Source organism: Pelodiscus sinensis, chromosome 8, assembly GCF_052426305.1.
Source record: "Pelodiscus sinensis isolate ZL-2025 chromosome 8, ASM5242630v1, whole genome shotgun sequence".
In the NCBI taxonomy this organism is placed as follows: Eukaryota; Metazoa; Chordata; order Testudines; family Trionychidae; genus Pelodiscus; species Pelodiscus sinensis.
The window spans coordinates 16459938-16475779 of NC_143059.1; the positions used below are offsets into that span (position 1 = coordinate 16459938).

At 45.5% G+C, this 15842-nt stretch overlaps 1 protein-coding gene across 2 annotated transcripts; it reads left to right on the top strand.

Moving 5' to 3' along the window:
• The first annotated feature begins 1145 nt into the window (after positions 1 to 1145).
• On the top strand, positions 1146 to 14845 carry C8H10orf53 (chromosome 8 C10orf53 homolog). 2 transcript variants are annotated; one of them, XR_012905784.2, is made up of 4 exons: positions 1146 to 1268; positions 4027 to 4146; positions 7234 to 7367; positions 14489 to 14845. XR_012905784.2 is itself a non-coding variant. In XM_075935771.1 (3 exons), the coding sequence occupies exons 1-3, from the start codon at positions 1175 to 1177 to the stop codon at positions 7296 to 7298; spliced, it is 279 nt and encodes a 92-aa protein (XP_075791886.1). In that variant the 5' UTR covers positions 1146 to 1174; the 3' UTR covers positions 7299 to 7467. The 2 variants fall into 2 exon arrangements, 1 of the variants encoding a protein (XP_075791886.1); XM_075935771.1 differs by lacking the exon at positions 14489 to 14845 and having other exon boundaries at positions 7234 to 7467.
• The last annotated feature ends 997 nt before the right edge of the window (positions 14846 to 15842 follow it).

A 15842-nucleotide genomic window follows, 5' to 3' on the forward strand; every position in this document is an offset into this window, starting at 1 on the left:
CAGCAGGTTTAAAACAAACAAAAGGAAGTTTTTCTTCTCTCAGTGCACATTCAACCTGTAGAACTCCTTGCCACAGGATGTTGTAAAGACTAGTACTTTAACAGAGGTCAAAAGTGAGCTAGATAAATTCATGGAGGTTAGGTCCATCAATGTCTATTAGCCATGAGGTGTAGGAATTGTGTCCTTAGCCTCTGTTTGGAAATGGATGACAGGAGAGGGATCACATGATGATTACCTGTTATGTTCCCACCGACTACATCTACGCTGCATCATTTTTGCGGAAGAGGAAATGCAAATGAAGTGCTCATTAGCATTTCTCACGCTCTCATTTGCATAGTCTCTTCTGATCCTTTTTGCGGAAGAGGTTTTTGCAGAAAAAAACACAGTATAGACGGGGCCATTTTTCGCAAAAAAAACCTTTTGCACAAGATCATGTAAACCTCATTTTTTGAGGAATAAGGGACCTTGTGCAAAAAGGGGTTGGTTTTTTTTTGCGAAAAATAGCCCTGTCCACACTGTGGTTTTTTTACGCAAAACCTCTTCTGCAAAAAGGCTAGGACGAGACTATGCAAATCAGAGCACAAAAATGCTAATGAGCACTTCATTTGCATTTCCTCTTGCACAAAAAGGATGCCGTGTAGAAATAGCCTCCCTCTGGGGCATCTGGCATTGGCCACTGTCAGAAGACAGGATACTGGGCTGGCTGGACCTTTGGCCCTTCTTATGTTTCAGACCCAGTATGGCCTTTATGTTGCAGCCATAACCTTTTAGCCTATGCCTACTATGGGGATTGCAGGGCGTTATGCAGGCAACACCTTGCATTTATTCAGTCACTCGTTATCAGAGTGGGGCTCCATCGGGTTAACATAAGTGTATCGGTTATGAAGGGCAATGACTGCAACATACACCAGGTGAGGAAACCCCCTTTTGGTGACGCGCTCTGAGTCCCATTGCAGGGCACCCCGCGCTGTGTGTAACTGAGCGAGGCACAGTCCCCGCCAGGGTGCGTGCCTGTGGGATGCGCGGCCGCCCCAGCTGAGGCAAGCCCGGGTCCCCGCCGCCAGGGGAGACTAGAGCGCGGCCCCCGGCCCCGCCCAGCAGGCGCCCAGCTCTCCCACGTGACCCGCAGCTCGCTGCCATAGCAACCGCCCGGCGCAGCGGCCGGCGCCCCGCCATGCCCCCGCGCGCCCTGGTGACGCTGCGCTACGGCCCCTACCGGAGCTGCGGGGTGTTGGGGCACCGGACCTCCCGCCTGCAGGGCCTGCAAGGTGCGTGGGCGGGCCCGGGGGAGCGGCTGCCCCTCCCCCATCGTACTTCAGCTAATACTGGAAGTTAAATAACGGCTCCCCGTATTCCCAGCTGACAGGAACCATTTCAAGACTCTGCTGACTTGGGTACCTCCAGTTAACGTCAGTTAAAAATACTGGATTATAAACTCACGCCAAAGTATCCCACGCTGCGCTCATCCCTCTGCGTGGAATGTTAGTGTGTACTGACTCTGCTCGTGCTTTTCGCGTAAGCTGCTCTGAAACTAGATGCGTGGGTGCAGCCCCTGGGACACATCTGTACCCTCACGCTCCTTTCTTGGGAATCACTGTGTAGGCTAGATAGAGAACAGAGTAGATACTTACCTCTGACTTCCTAGCAACGAGTACTTAAAATCCTTGCTAGCTCAGAAAGTAAGCTGATGGGGGTAAGTTGTATTTATTTCCATTTATTAACATTAAGGGTCTGATTCAGCAAACTCCTGTGTGTGTTGTGTTTACTAATGTGAAGCGTTCTACTGAAATCATTGGAATATGTGAGAAACACACCTGGGGGTGGTTTAGCAGAAACGGATCCTAAACTAATAGGCTATGTCTACACTGGCATGAATTTCCAGAAATGCATAAAACGGAACAGTTTTCCGTTATAAGTATTTCCGGAAAAAGAGCATCTACATTGGCAGGATGCTTTTCCGGAAAAGCCCTTTTTCCGGAAAAGCGTCCGTGGCCAATGTAGACGCGCTTTTCCGCAAAAAAGCCCCGATCGTCGTTTTCACGATCGGGGCTATTTTGCGGAAGACACTACTGTGCTGTCTACACTGGCCCTTTTCCGGAACAGTTTTCCGGAAAAAGGACTTTTGCCCAAGCGGGAGCAGCATCGTTTTTCCGGAAAAGCAGCTGATTTCTTACAGTAGATCATCAGTGCTTTTCCGGAAATTCAAGGGGCCAGTGTAGACAGCTCGCAGCTTATTCCGGAAAAGCGGCTGCTTTTCCGGAAAAAGTGGCCCAGTGTAGACACAGCCATAGATTCTTTCAGCAATTCCCTCATTGAGCTATCCCTTTTGGAAATTAATTCAGAGGACATTAGATAAATATTAGAGTGGACAGTAGAGAAGTGGAATACCACATACTAAAATTAGTTTATATTTTGTAAATATGAATGTCACAGAGCCAATTACCACAGACTACCATTAAAACTCTCCAGAAAGCATTCAAAAGTATCTAATGAAGCCTCTCCCAAGCTGTCAAACTGCTGGATGCTCAAGGAGTGCTTCCTTATTAAGTGGACTCCTTGCTGAGCCACTTTTAGTTTTTTTAAAAGTTAAATTACAATTCTGTAATAATATTTTTCACAGTTAGCTCTAGTTATGTTAAACTGATTAAACAATAAAGTGGACACATACCAACACTCAAAAGTCATAACTGAAATAGTAATTTGATCCAGAAAGTTTCTATTTCTGGCTACTTTTCTGAAAGAAACAGAGATTGGAACACTGAGCTGAAAAGTACTGTTTTGCATTAGTAAGTTAGTAAGATGTCTACAATAGGTGTATTTTCCCTGGGCAGTGCATTAAATGAAAATAAAATATCTTAATATTAGTTCATACTCTCTTTGTTTTCTACTGATAAGTAATTAGTGGTAAACTACTGCAGGATTTTGCTTAGATGGCCAAAAACACACATGCACGCTAGGGATGTAAATGGTAACCAGTTAACAGGTAGGGGCTGTAACACTTCTCCACCTGTCCTGGGCAGGGGTCTGCTCCAGCCCCAGAGGGCCTCCTGGAGCAGCCCCTGTCAATTGCAGACCCAACCTGCCCCCTCCCCCCACCACTGGTTATAGGCTGGCTCTCTGAGGAGAACTCCAGAGGAGCTGGCTGCAGCCCCGCTCCCAGAGAGGCTTCTCTGCAGTGTAAAGCTTATTTAAGCGTTATACTGCTGAGCCTGTAGCGTGTGTAATCACTATGATTTTTAAAGGTTACATAGTTAAATGAATTTTTACATCCATCATGCACATGCAGTGTAAAATGCCATTTACAAAGCATATGAAGGTCCAAACCAGTATAATACACAAATTATGTATGCTAGAAATGTATTAATAATCAGTCCTCTTATTTCCTAAGTTTTTCTGAATTTAAGACAGCATTGTATAATGTGCTGTAATAAGTAAATTTCCTCCCAATTTGTAAAAACATGTAGCTAATATGGATCAGAATGGTTCTCAAGTCAAGTTTTTGAAAAGCATAGAGATGACCTATCTGGTCACATTCTCCGACTACTTCAGAAGAATCTCAAAAATATTCAGTTATATTGAAAAATAATTTTGTAAGCAATCTTTCAGATCAATTAACAGCGCAGTTAAAGGTTGCTTGCCTGCTCCTCCAGTTGCATTATAACATTGTCTTAACATTTCACAGAGAATTTATTCTGAAAGTATCTGCAGGTTAATCAAGTATGTTCCTCATGGCTGTTGTGCCAATTAATAGCATTTTTAAATGAGTAGTGAGCTTCTTACCTTTTTTTTAAATGCAAGATTATAATTGAGATAGTGTTTTTCAATCAAAGCAGGCCCATTACTGTAACAGCAGTGAAACTACAAATTAGATTTAGCTGAATTATTTTAGAAATTTTGCACAGTGTTTGTCTGTACTATGCCTTATTAGCAAATCCTTGTGCTCACGAATACCAGAATTTAGAAATACTAAGTTGAAAACCAAGCAAATGACAGTTATTGCATGTGGCTTTTCTGACTTTTTTGTAGCTGTGTTGCAAGCAGATGGACACCAACTTATTCTAGAAAAGATACCAGATTGGAATACTGTAGAACTCATAGTGAATGGAGAGTCTGTTTTCCAGTGTAACATTAATGACCTGGACTTTGGTAAGCACTTCTTCACTGTATCGCCTCTTTGAAAACTATTTAGTTTTGAAATAATAGTGCTTCCTAAGGCAAAGTCAAATTTCTGTCAATTTTAACATTAATATTTAGCAGTTCTAAAAATGTCTTATCCGGGAGGCATCTTAATGTACACAGTAAGAGAAAGGATGGTCCAGCAGTTAGCACAATAGCTTGGTGCTTGAACTTAATTTCTCTGCTCCATTACAGGCCTGCTGTTTGACAGTGTTAGGTCACAGTCTCTGTAGGTTAGTTCTCCATCTGTGAAATTAAGAAATTGTACTTCCCTATCTCACATGGATATTGTGAAGAACTTTATTAAAGGCCTTAAGAAGAGCTCTGTGTAACCTCAAAGTTTGTTTCTCTCATCAACAGAAGATGGCTCAATAAACGGTATTACCTCACCCATCTTGTCTCTCTAAAGATAGTGAAGCACTCCAAATCAATACTAATGGGGCCATACATAGTTAATTTATCCTTGCAGTTATGTGAGTGTCACGGGCGGTCTACCCGGGCCCCCTGTAGGGCCGGGCAGATAAGCTTCACCCCCATGAGTTATCCTTGGCTAACGTCCTTCTAGTCTGGGCATTCGGGCCCTGGCCTAGTTCACCACACCCTGGTTGGGGGGGGGTAATGTGGCCCCATGGCCGAGTCTATAGCACCGCTGTCAGTGGGGCAAATATGGCCCAGTAGCCAAGTCTATAGCGCCCCAGCGGTGGAGGATAAATATGGTCCAGCGGCTGAGTCTATAGCGCCCCCTGTCTGGGGTAGATAATGGCCCTGAGGCCGAGTCTATAGTTCACGAGAATAGCTACCCTCTCTGGGGGTGGGTAAAGAAGGAGGTGGTAGGGAGGCCCAGGCCCTCCCTCTTCACTGGGCCCCAGCCCAGGGCCCTATCGGTGGTAGGTGTTTCCCACCACTGGCTGGGCAGGGAGTTCCGCCCCCCACCCCCCCGAAGCCCACCAGAACACTTCCTGCTCCCCACCCTGGGCTATTTCCTACCCTTGTCTGCTGGCCAGTGTCATCCCCACCTGGGCTGGAGAATGTGGCAGCTGTGCCTGGCACGGTGGCCAAGGCCGCCCACAGCTGGCAGAGCAGCTCTGGTTAGTCCAGCGGCTGCAGCTCTGGCTAGTCCAGTGGGTGCAGTTGCTCTTGTGATCCGGCAGGAGCTCCTTCACCTCTGGCAGTCCTCCCCAACTGAGCTGCTCTTGGGGCTTTTATACTGCCTCTGCAGTTGAAGCATGCCTAGCAGGGCTGCAAGAGAGGGGCCTTCTGAGCCCAGCAAGCCTGGCTAACCCTTCTACAAACAGTGCAGGGTTGGTACACCCCGTCACAGTGAGGTAGGTAAGAATATATATAGAGAAAGGTCATTTCAGAGTAAAGCTGAATTTGGTGCGATGCACAGAAGGCAAGGACAAAAAGTAATGAGAATCTCAAATGAAACTGCAGGTGGAATTCGGTAAACTTGAGTCACATACCTATACTGGAGTTTGGTTGGAATGCTAATTAATATTAGAGCTGCTTGGGAACACAATGGTTTTCTGACAGAAACTGCCCTTTTTGCAATATTGAAATTTTCTCCATCCAGGTGTCAAAATGATACCTCCCTGGTTGTTCACCTGGAAGGCTCTTGTCAATTTCACTTTCTCCTTTCTGGCAGAAAGTGAAATTGGCAAGAGCCTTCCTGATTGTCTGATTTTTCCTAGTATAAATCCTATTTTTGTGCATGTATGTGAAATTAGATATATGAAATGTGGATCTGTGTATAATTCTACATGTGTTAGTGAGGGCCATTACTGATGACCTGGAAACGTAGTGGCTAAGTGATCAAGTCAATAATCTGTGAATGGCTCTGATTTTCCTGTAAGCCTAACTAGTGGTTGGTTACGCCAGGACATGTGGCCAGGGTACCTGATGCTGAAACCTATTTCGGATCTTGGTAAGAAGGATCAAGGTGAGAAGTTTGAACTGAGCTCAAAGAATTCCCTCCTTGGGCAAAAAGAGATATAAAGGGGGGAATCAAACAACAAAGGCAGTCACCAGATACCAGGAGACACCCCTCCCCCAACTTACCACCTAAGATACATGCTAGAAACATCTAAGATTGAACAGGGGGAAGGATCGGACTCAAGCTAGGCGGCTGCTTAACTTGTGAAAGAGGTATTTAGAACAACTGTTTAGGGGTAAGAATTTGCATGTGACAAGTACCTTGGTGGATTAGGATTACCTGGCATGCTTTGTTTATTTTGGTTTAGTAATTTATTTTGATCTGACTACAGTAGAGTCCCAATTATCCGACCTAAACGGGACCAATAGGCGGTCAAATTAACAAAAATGTTGGATAATACGAAAATGGCCTGGGATTTGAACAATTCTTCGCTGTATTGTGAGAGGGGTCCAGATCACTTTAGCCAGCCCTCCCCTTAATCAGTCCCCGCACCAGCTGTGCCCTGTGAGTGGCCCAGGGGGCTCCCACCCCATTGCGGGCTGCCAGTGTGCTGCGCTCCGAACAGCTCAGAGACAAAACAGCCAACAATGGCCGTGGCTCGGCCCCTTCCCTGCCTCCCGACAGCAGCGCCAGCCTGTGCCCGTTGGCCCCGCATACGCCCCACAGCTGGATCGCACACACCCGGTCCCCCCTGCTTGCTGGAGTAAGGGCTGGGTTTGAAAGGGCCAGGTCAAATTAGCTTCTGTCAGTTCAAAAATGTCATACAATCACTCTTGACTACATGTGGCAAGAACTTTTGTTATCTGAAAGACGTCACTGCCAACAGGACCTAATGCTGTGCTGGTGCACAGATTACATACTTGCTTATAGAGAGGAGAGCCATCTGTCTATTGAATCACGTACAGTATTTGCAGCATTTCTGTAGTGATTGAAGTTCTCCAGGTACTGAATCTAGTGTCATCAATTTATTCAGCTAAGGAAGATCAGTCCTGGTTGATGCAGAGTTGGGTTCTAATACTTGAATAGGAAAATTCAAAGGAATATCTGAATGCTATGAAAAGGAGTAGTAGTATGAGATGAAAATCTATTTTCTCTGCATATTCTTTGTTATCTTTCTCCTTTAGGAGGTGATGGCAAATTGGATCCACTATGTGAAGAAGCCAGAATAGCAGTACTAAATGGTTACTGATTAGTGGACACATGTTCTCTCTCAGTATAGACCAATGGATTATATTACAGACACATCAGAAATGCCAGGGTAAAGGTCATTCTTTATAATTTCATATATCTTAGTGTTTCTGTGCATAATTTATTAATAAAATATGGTCATGTCAAATAAATAAGAATGTATAACTTTCTTACAGAAGCAACTATATATTATTTTAATCTTAAATGTATTACATATTTATATGTAGTTTCTCTATGGTTCTGGTAATTTCTTTTACATTACAACCTTGTATTCTAGAGCTTAGGTGTAAGCCACCTCTTCTAATATTTCCATCATGAAGAAAATCAAGGGAGTAACGTTTCCGATTATGACCACCAGTTCAGAGTTAAGGTTAATTTTAAAAGAAACAAAAACATCTGATGGTATGGAAATGTGGTTAATTCAATTAAATGATGATTTCTCTGAGCCGTAATGCCCTCCTAAGAAAACTCAGAATATCTTATACGACGTTAGACATCCATACTACAAAATAATACTCCCTTTATTCACTTTCTCCACACCCATTTTATAGACCTCTATCTTATCCCCCTTAGTCTTTTTTCCCTTCAAGCTGAACAGTCAGGTTTTTTTCCTCTCTGTCCTCATATGAATACTTTTCCATATACCTAATCATTTGTATTGTCCATCTCTATAATGAGACACAGAACTAGAGAATTTAACAAATATCCCAAGGCAAGGAAGATGGAAGAATGATATTACCATGAGATCAGGATTAATGTCATTTGGGTAACCTTAACTGCTTTATTAGCATATACAAACATTTTAAAAGTATCTTAAAATTTAAATCCTGAATTTGTTGGTTCTGATGCTCTAACCCCACTTTTTTTTATATCCTTGACATAGTATCAACCTTAAGGATGACAAAGTGAGTGAAGTAATCTCTTTTATTGGCCCAACTTCTGTCCAAAGGGGAAGTGGCATTAGAATATATATTAACTACTTATGCTCAAAAATCTGTTCCATGTTGCATTTAGCTGAGACACTCTTAGTACCTTTCCCAGCCATGAAGAAGAGCTCTGAAAATTAGCTTGAAAATTAGTCTATTTAACCAATATAACTTGTTCAATTAGAAGTTATTACTTAGTCCACCTTACCTCTCTAATATGCTGGGACCAGCATGGCAACTGTCAACCTTAAATCCATTTTGCCACAACATTTTGCCTATATTGATACAGCAGTTTGAAAACTATCATTTAACTGGTCTTTTTGATAGTTTGTTCAGTTCAAGTCCTGGATATCTATATTTTTAAATGATATACTGGTTACTTCCTTCCTGTGAAAGAAGGCTTCTTGGGTCAACCTTTGTACCCTCCTGCTATTATTTGAACAAACGAGCACCATGGTAATTATCTAAAGTATTATTAGGTGATACAATCACAGTTTCTAACAATATGTCTACAGGAAAACAAAGCTTACCGTTATAGAGTAAGAGACATCAAACACTACCCCTTACAACATTTCCTATCAACCTTAACCTACAGGGAGATAGTTTCAATTACAAATGACCAAATTGCATTTATTGCAGCATGGATCTGAAGCAAAGTAATGAAACATTGTCAAAAATAATACCATCACTATGCCCTGCTATGGTCCCTTACTAATAAGACAAGAAAGCCAGAGGCACTTAAAAACCCATCTTCAATAACTGGGAAGAACTAAGCATACCAGTAGCAAAAATTGTATGAAGAAGGAACTTTATTGTCCCTTCAGAAGACTGAAATAAAATAATATCATTTGCCTTCTTCAAATGTGCTTCCTGACTTATTCGCAGAGTAAAAGAAGGAGTAGAAATAGCCTTCTGTATATAATTTTATTTCAGTATTAAAATTAACAGTTACACCAATGACAAAAGTGTGTTCTATATGTAGGCCTTACCTACAAACTGCTTTTTGATGACAAAACAGTGAGAGTGTTTATACTGCAATGTGACCTTTATCAGGAAAAACACCCAGTTTTGGCAACAAAAAACTTCCAGCCCTGCAAGAGACATTTCTCTTTTCCCTTCCCTTTATTGTGGACAAAGACCCAGTGTGGATTCTGCTGTTTGTTTTGTCAAGAGACCCGGCTTCTGTCAATATCCCACAATGCCAGCCCTGATGGCTGGCTCAGTGTTTTGTGATGTCTGCTGCCCTGCAGACTTGCGCCCCTCTCCTTTCAAAGCTCTGGGAAGTATCTGACAGCTGAGTGGGCTGCACCTTTGGGGGGACAAATGAAGACCAAATCATTGGAATGCTCCTGTTCTGCCCTGCTAGCAACACAGCAGCAGGCAGACTGCTGTTGCAGGGGGAGGGCTAGAGAGACTGCTGTGCTGCTTTGACATTCCTCAGCATGGAGAGCTCACAGAGCTATGAGGGAATCCCAAGAAGTGAAGGGATCAGCTCTGCCTTCCCGCAATACTAGTTAGACCAGTTTTCACTTTTGGTGACTTTTGCACATGGGGGAGGCAAGCCCCCCACTCCTGCTGAGGCTCCACCCCCAAAGGAGCAAAGCTGCCTCCCCACTCCTCCCTCCACCAGCGGGAAGACAGGAGGGCTGGTGGGTGCACATGCCCCAGCCTCCCTGGCCCAGAACATGAGGAGGGAGGCGGCCCCAGCCTCCCCAGCCCTGGAGCACAGGGAGTGAGCAAGGTGCACAACCCCAGCCTCCCTGGTCCCGGAGTATGGGGAAAGAGAAGGGTACGTGGTTCCAGCCTCCCCCGCCAGGAGAGCTGGGGGCAGCAACACTCCATCCCCAAGAACGTCTATAGTAGGTGTTCTGGGGGCGGAGTGTGGGTGGGGCTAGGCTGTGTCTTCCCTTGGCTAGGGTACCGGACGCTCATGCTTTTGCATGTCATCAGCACTTTTGTCATCAAACCTTCCCAGTGTAGACACAGCTTTAGAACTGATCAGTCTTGAACACAAAAGACAAAGATGGAGATTCTTACCCCTGTTCTGCATATGCTGGATAGAGGGCAACATAAAGGGCTCTAAAAGCTAGTTCCCCCAGCACAGGAACTAAAGAACACAGCTACTGGCTGTCTTCACAGGACTGTCTCCAACCCCCAAAAGAGGGACATGTCACGGCGTCAGGGAGCAGTAGCACAGGGAACTGCAGGGATTCTGCTGCTCAAACAGTCCTCATTAACCATGTTAAGTTACAAGACCTTTCCAGCCCCTGGAACAACCCAGAATCAGAAGAGCTCAGTGGTGTCTTAAAACTACTTTAACTCTCTCTCTGGGCAGCAAGTTCTGTGCTGCACCTCTTCAATTAATTCATTTTGGCTTAAATGATTTAGATAAAGCAATCCTAATTTGGGGGACATTTTATTTACAGGAATTGAAGACTAGGGGCTCATTAAACTCTCTATGCATGGAACACCCACTGCAGTCAGGAAAATATATGCAGAGAGCTTGAAGGAGTGAGTTCTATTTCCAGACAAGTTCTTAGTTTATACAAGAACATGGTCTCTCTTTAATTTCTTATAGAGAACCTTTCACATGTGAATGAATCTATCAGATAATTCAAAACATTGTAGAAACTTGTAAGTTGAAACAGGCTTCCTCTGATTGGTACTGTGAACCATAAGGAACAGGCAAATGTGGATGATTTCAGGAGAGACTGTTAAGGATCTACAGGGACCCTGAAGTTGTTTACTAAGCAGTTGGTCAGGAGCTACATTTTTTTAGATTAATAATTCCCTGTGGTGGGTGGCCTAACCGTTACTTACTGAAGGAACATTTACACTGCATGCTTACTTCAAAATAGAAACCCCAAAATAGTTTATTTCGAAATAGCGCGTCTACACAACAAATTCCCATCAAAACAGTGCTGAACTATTTTGAATTAGAGCATCCACGCTCATGGGACTTTAAGCCACCCGGAAGCACTTCAGGCAGGGCATCAGGACAGCAGTCACTTCCTGGAGCTGCTGTCTGAAGCTAGCTGAGGCTTGTGCTTAAAGGGGTCTGTGAGTGGCAGACACCGTTTGCTGGACAGTGTGCTGCTGGGATCACCTCCACTGCTTCCCCCACCCAGCAGGCTCCCCTGGCAGGGGCTCAGTGTCTTCCACCTCACCACACTGGTCTGGGAGCAGATGCTGCTCTAAGAGTGCAGGCCTGGCCATGTGCAGCACAGCTGTGTGTGTGTCAAGAACCGCAGCTTCCTTACTGGTGGCTTGTGGTGGGAGGATGTCCCACCACAGGATCAGGACTAAGGCAGGCCTGTTCAGGATCCGTGTAGGCAGGAGCACAAGGGTCCTCTATGGCAGCCTCCTGGGGCTGAATGCTCCAGACCAGCGCTCCATGTGCACCCACATGCCCAGGCTGCTGTGTGATGCCCAGGCTGAGCGAGGAGCACACCGCCCCTCGCTGCTCCCCATCTGTGTGTCTAGGGACCATCATGGAGCTCACCTGATGGGCTTTCCACTGCATCATCCAATCCCTGGGTGACATCCTGGGAGGGTGGTAATGGCTCCAAGAACAGCATGAGATCCTGGCCAGTGGGCATCATGGATCTCAAGGCCTGTTTTTCCTCCTTGGCCCCAGGCCTGCCCTCTGGGAGGGTAACAATGGCCATTTCCCTGCCACAGTCCACAAGTGGGGGGAAGGACAGACACCCCCTCCCGAATGCAGTGGAGCTGCTCGTAGTACTGGCAGCTCGGCAATGCCGCACTTGAGTGGGAGCTGCGCTTCCTGGCCTTAGAATAGGCCTGCCTCAGCTCCTTCACTGTCATCCGCACCTGCTCCTGGCGCAGATGTGTTCCCTCTGCACCAGGCTGTTGGCCATCCAGCCATAAACCTCCACATTCCTGTATCTGGTGCACAGATCCTGGAGGTTCACCTCCTCACCCCACAATCCAGGATCTCCACCACAGATCAGGAAGGCCCCAGGCAGGGGATTGGGAGCTACCTACAGCAGTGCTGGCAGCCGTTGGGGGCTCAGGTGCAGTGCTCTGGTGTACCATAACAGCATGGAAGGCAGGGTTGGTAGGTTCTGCTATGTGGCACAGTGCGAGCTGGGCCTGCTGTGTGCTACACACAGTTTCCCCTGCAGCTGCACCTTTAAAGCCTATGGGGACCTAAAGAGTTCTGATGAGTGCGGACAGAGTGGCCAGCCCAGCATGTGTGGGAAGCCCTGGAAGCACCTTATTTCGAAATAACCACAACTGCACTGTCTACACATGCCCTAGTCCGAAATAACTATTTGAGAATAGGTCCTCTGGTCAAATTCATGTCTGCTGTTAGCAACCACAGCTCTCATCTACTTTAGTGGAAGCTAAGCCCACTTTTGCTAGGATAGAGTTCTGGGTGTGGAAGGAATGAGAGCAAAGAGTCTGAATTTTTAATTCAGGCAGAGGTGATAACATCAGCACCACCCTGCAGCGTCTCCGAGCACAAAAAGATTCACTAGTATCAAAACAAGTAAGACAAAAAACAAATCCATCAAATTCTTAGGCAGCTTTGTTTTAACTTGTAGGTAAGATCACAGGCCCCGTTTACTGAGTTTTGCTCTGGCATGTCTCCTCTACTGCTTTATTGTTACAATAGGAAAATAATTTAAAAAAAAACAAATTAAGTACTACTTTGAGGGTTTTAGCCCCTTCCTGCAAACATTTGTGCCTAGCGTCCAAGGGGCCTGTAGGTGGCTGGCTATCCTATTCCACTGCATTTGAGCAAAGAAAGTTGATGCTTTAAAAAGTTTTAAATTGACTACTGTACTTTCAGACCTTCATGTTTAGCTTATCCTACAGTTAGAGCCATGAACAAGGAAATCTTACTTGTAGAGTCTCTCTACAGTGACTTTCACAATAGATGATATGGAAGTCAAATCATGAGGAACACAGAAACAGTAAATGGTGCCAGTAGGAGCCCAAACTAAATTGCTGTGTGGCCTTTATGTATTGACTAATTGTCTCATTAAGACACGTTTCTGATCACTGAAATGGATCTCAAGTATTCTTAGTCACTGAAAAAATTGTGCCATTAAGTGCTTTTCTCTCTGTCCTCAATGCTATTTACAATGGAAAATACACAAAGATCCTAGTTGATTGCAGCACCTCTGTTGCACAGTTGGCAGTCAAGTGGTACTAATGGCAGAATAACACAATATAACTAAAATAGTTTGCTTATTAGAGTGATAATCATGCATAAGATGATTAGGCTGTATTGCATGATTTTTCTTTATGTTTGACATGTTCTTCCAAAAAATCTGTTTTCCAGTAGTTTCTTAACAAGTGGAGAGGAGGGAACAACCCAACTGTCAGCCTTCACATATCTGTAGTTCTGAAAGACCTTAAAGACATTTCATAAGTTCTTAATGTTTGGTTAATAAAGGATTTAAACAACTACAGAAAGCATAGGTCACAGTAGGGCTATGGTTAGCCCTTAGCAGAATGAACACTAGGAGAGCAAACCAGCAGAACTTTTTCTTTCTCTAATGGGTTCGGGATTTGTTTATAAATGTGCTTCTGAACTCCATTTGTAAAAGGAACCTAACCTCACATAACACACAGGTGACACCCCATTTACAGAGTTAGGTCAGAGTCCTGGCCATTATTTCCAGTGACTGTATGAAGCAGGTACTAGTACAAAATAATTTTGTGAAATCTACAAGCAGCCACGGGCAGTTCTGGTGCACATATGACAAGATGAAAAAGATCAGATAAAGAAAAAGAACAGTTACTTACCTGTAACTGTTGTTCTTCGAGATGTGTTGCTCCTGTCCATTCGAGTGAGGTGCGTGCGTGCCACGTGCACAGTTCAGTGGAGCGTTTTTCCCCTAGCAGTTCCCATAGCGCTGGCAGGTCACCCCCTGGAGTGGCGCTGCTATAGCAGCACATAAGTACCCCTGCCGGCACTCCCCCACCTCAGTTCCTTCTTGCCGGACACTCCGACGAAGGAGGGGTAGGGGGAGAATCGAATGGACAGGAGCAACACATCTCGAAGAACAGTTATAGGGAAGTAACCGTTCTTTTCTTCTTCAAGTAGTTGTTCCTGTCCTTTCGAGTGAGGTGACTCACAAGCAGAAAAACCGCTATGGAGGAGGGGTCGGAGTAAGCCTCTAGAACCAGAGAGAGAGATTAAATCAACCACCATATAGATTAAATCAACCACCATATTAACAGAGAAGGGAGAGAACAGAACAAAAAAATTCTAACTTTTTTTCCCCCACAGTACAGAACTAAGAACAGCGGCACCGAACGCGGCATCATTTCTAGTCTGCTGGGAAAGCGCGTAGTGTGCCGTAAACGTGTGGACGGATGACCACGTGGCTGCTCTACAGATTTCTACAATGGGAACATGCGCCCCAAACACTGTGGAGGATGCGTGAGCCCTAGTGGAGTGCACCCTAACCTGGGGTGGCTCCCTGTGGGCCAACTTATAACACTCTGTGATACATGAGGAAACCCAGGTGGATAACCTCTGGGTCAAAATAGGAAGACCCTTCATTCTGTCTGCATATGCAATAAACAGCTGTGTTGTCGAGGCGCACCAGGATTAAGCGCTGCGAGATCATGAGCAAGAACACCTCGCATGCCCTCCTGACTGCCTGTAACTCCCTTACATTGATGTATAAGGTTCTCTCGAGAGGTGTCCACACTCCCTGAGTTCTGCGGAGGCATAGGTGAGCTCCCCAGCCGACGTTGGAGGCATTTGTCACCAATGTGACTGAGGGCAGCTCGATCTGGAACAGTACCCCCCCCATACCACCTCCCTCCGAGTCCACCATTGAAGGGAGGCAATTATTCACGGAGGTACAGTGAGTAGTATGTCCCAGTGAGCTGAAGTCTGGTTGAAAACGGTCGCCAGCCACGCCTGGAGGGGCCGAAGTCTTAGCCTGGTGTGGTGAACGATGTAGGTACACGCCGCCATGTGGCCCAGCAACCTCATACAGGTGCGGGCCGAAACAAGGGGGGAACGCTTCAGGTCATTTACCATGGCTAGTATGGCATCAAACCTTACCCTGGGAAGAAAGGCTCGTGCCACCCTGGCGTCGAGGAGAGCCCCGACAAACTATTTCCTGACAAGGGGTCAAGATTGACTTCTCGTCGTTCAGTAAAAGCCCCAGTCTCGTGAAGAGGGACTGTATAGAGTCTACTTGAGATGTCACCTGTGCCTGAGAGCGCCCCCGAACCAGCCAGTTGTCCAGGTAGAGAAAAACCTGGATGCCCTGGGTCCTGAGAAACGCGGCTACCACCGCCATGCATTTCGTGAATACCCTGGAGGCCGTAGAGAGCCCAAAGGGAAGAACAGTAAATTGAAAATGGTTGGGGGACACAATAAATCGTAGAAACCTCCTGTGACTTGGCCTTATCGCTATATGAAAATACGCGTCTTTGAGGTCGAGGACCGCGTACCAATCGCCCCGTTCCATTAATGGAATGATGGAGGTCAGGATTAGCATTCTGAACTTCGTCTTTATCACCTCCTTGTTGAGGTACTGGAGGTCCAGAATAGGGCGGAGCCCCCCTTTTGGTTTTGGGATAACAAAATAACGGGAATAAAACCCCTTGCCTTCCAAATGGGA

What these genes read in the sequence shown, in the direction of transcription:
- C8H10orf53 (XM_075935771.1), top strand. Translation starts at nt 1,175, where the DNA reads ATGCCCCCGCGCGCCCTGGTGACGCTGCGCTACGGCCCCTACCGGAGC. An exon ending in CCGCCTGCAGGGCCTGCAAG is followed by an intron (nt 1,269 to 4,026) that starts GTGCGTGGGCGG and finishes ACTTTTTTGTAG; the next exon opens with CTGTGTTGCAAGCAGATGGA. An exon ending in CATTAATGACCTGGACTTTG is followed by an intron (nt 4,147 to 7,233) that starts GTAAGCACTTCT and finishes TTTCTCCTTTAG; the next exon opens with GAGGTGATGGCAAATTGGAT.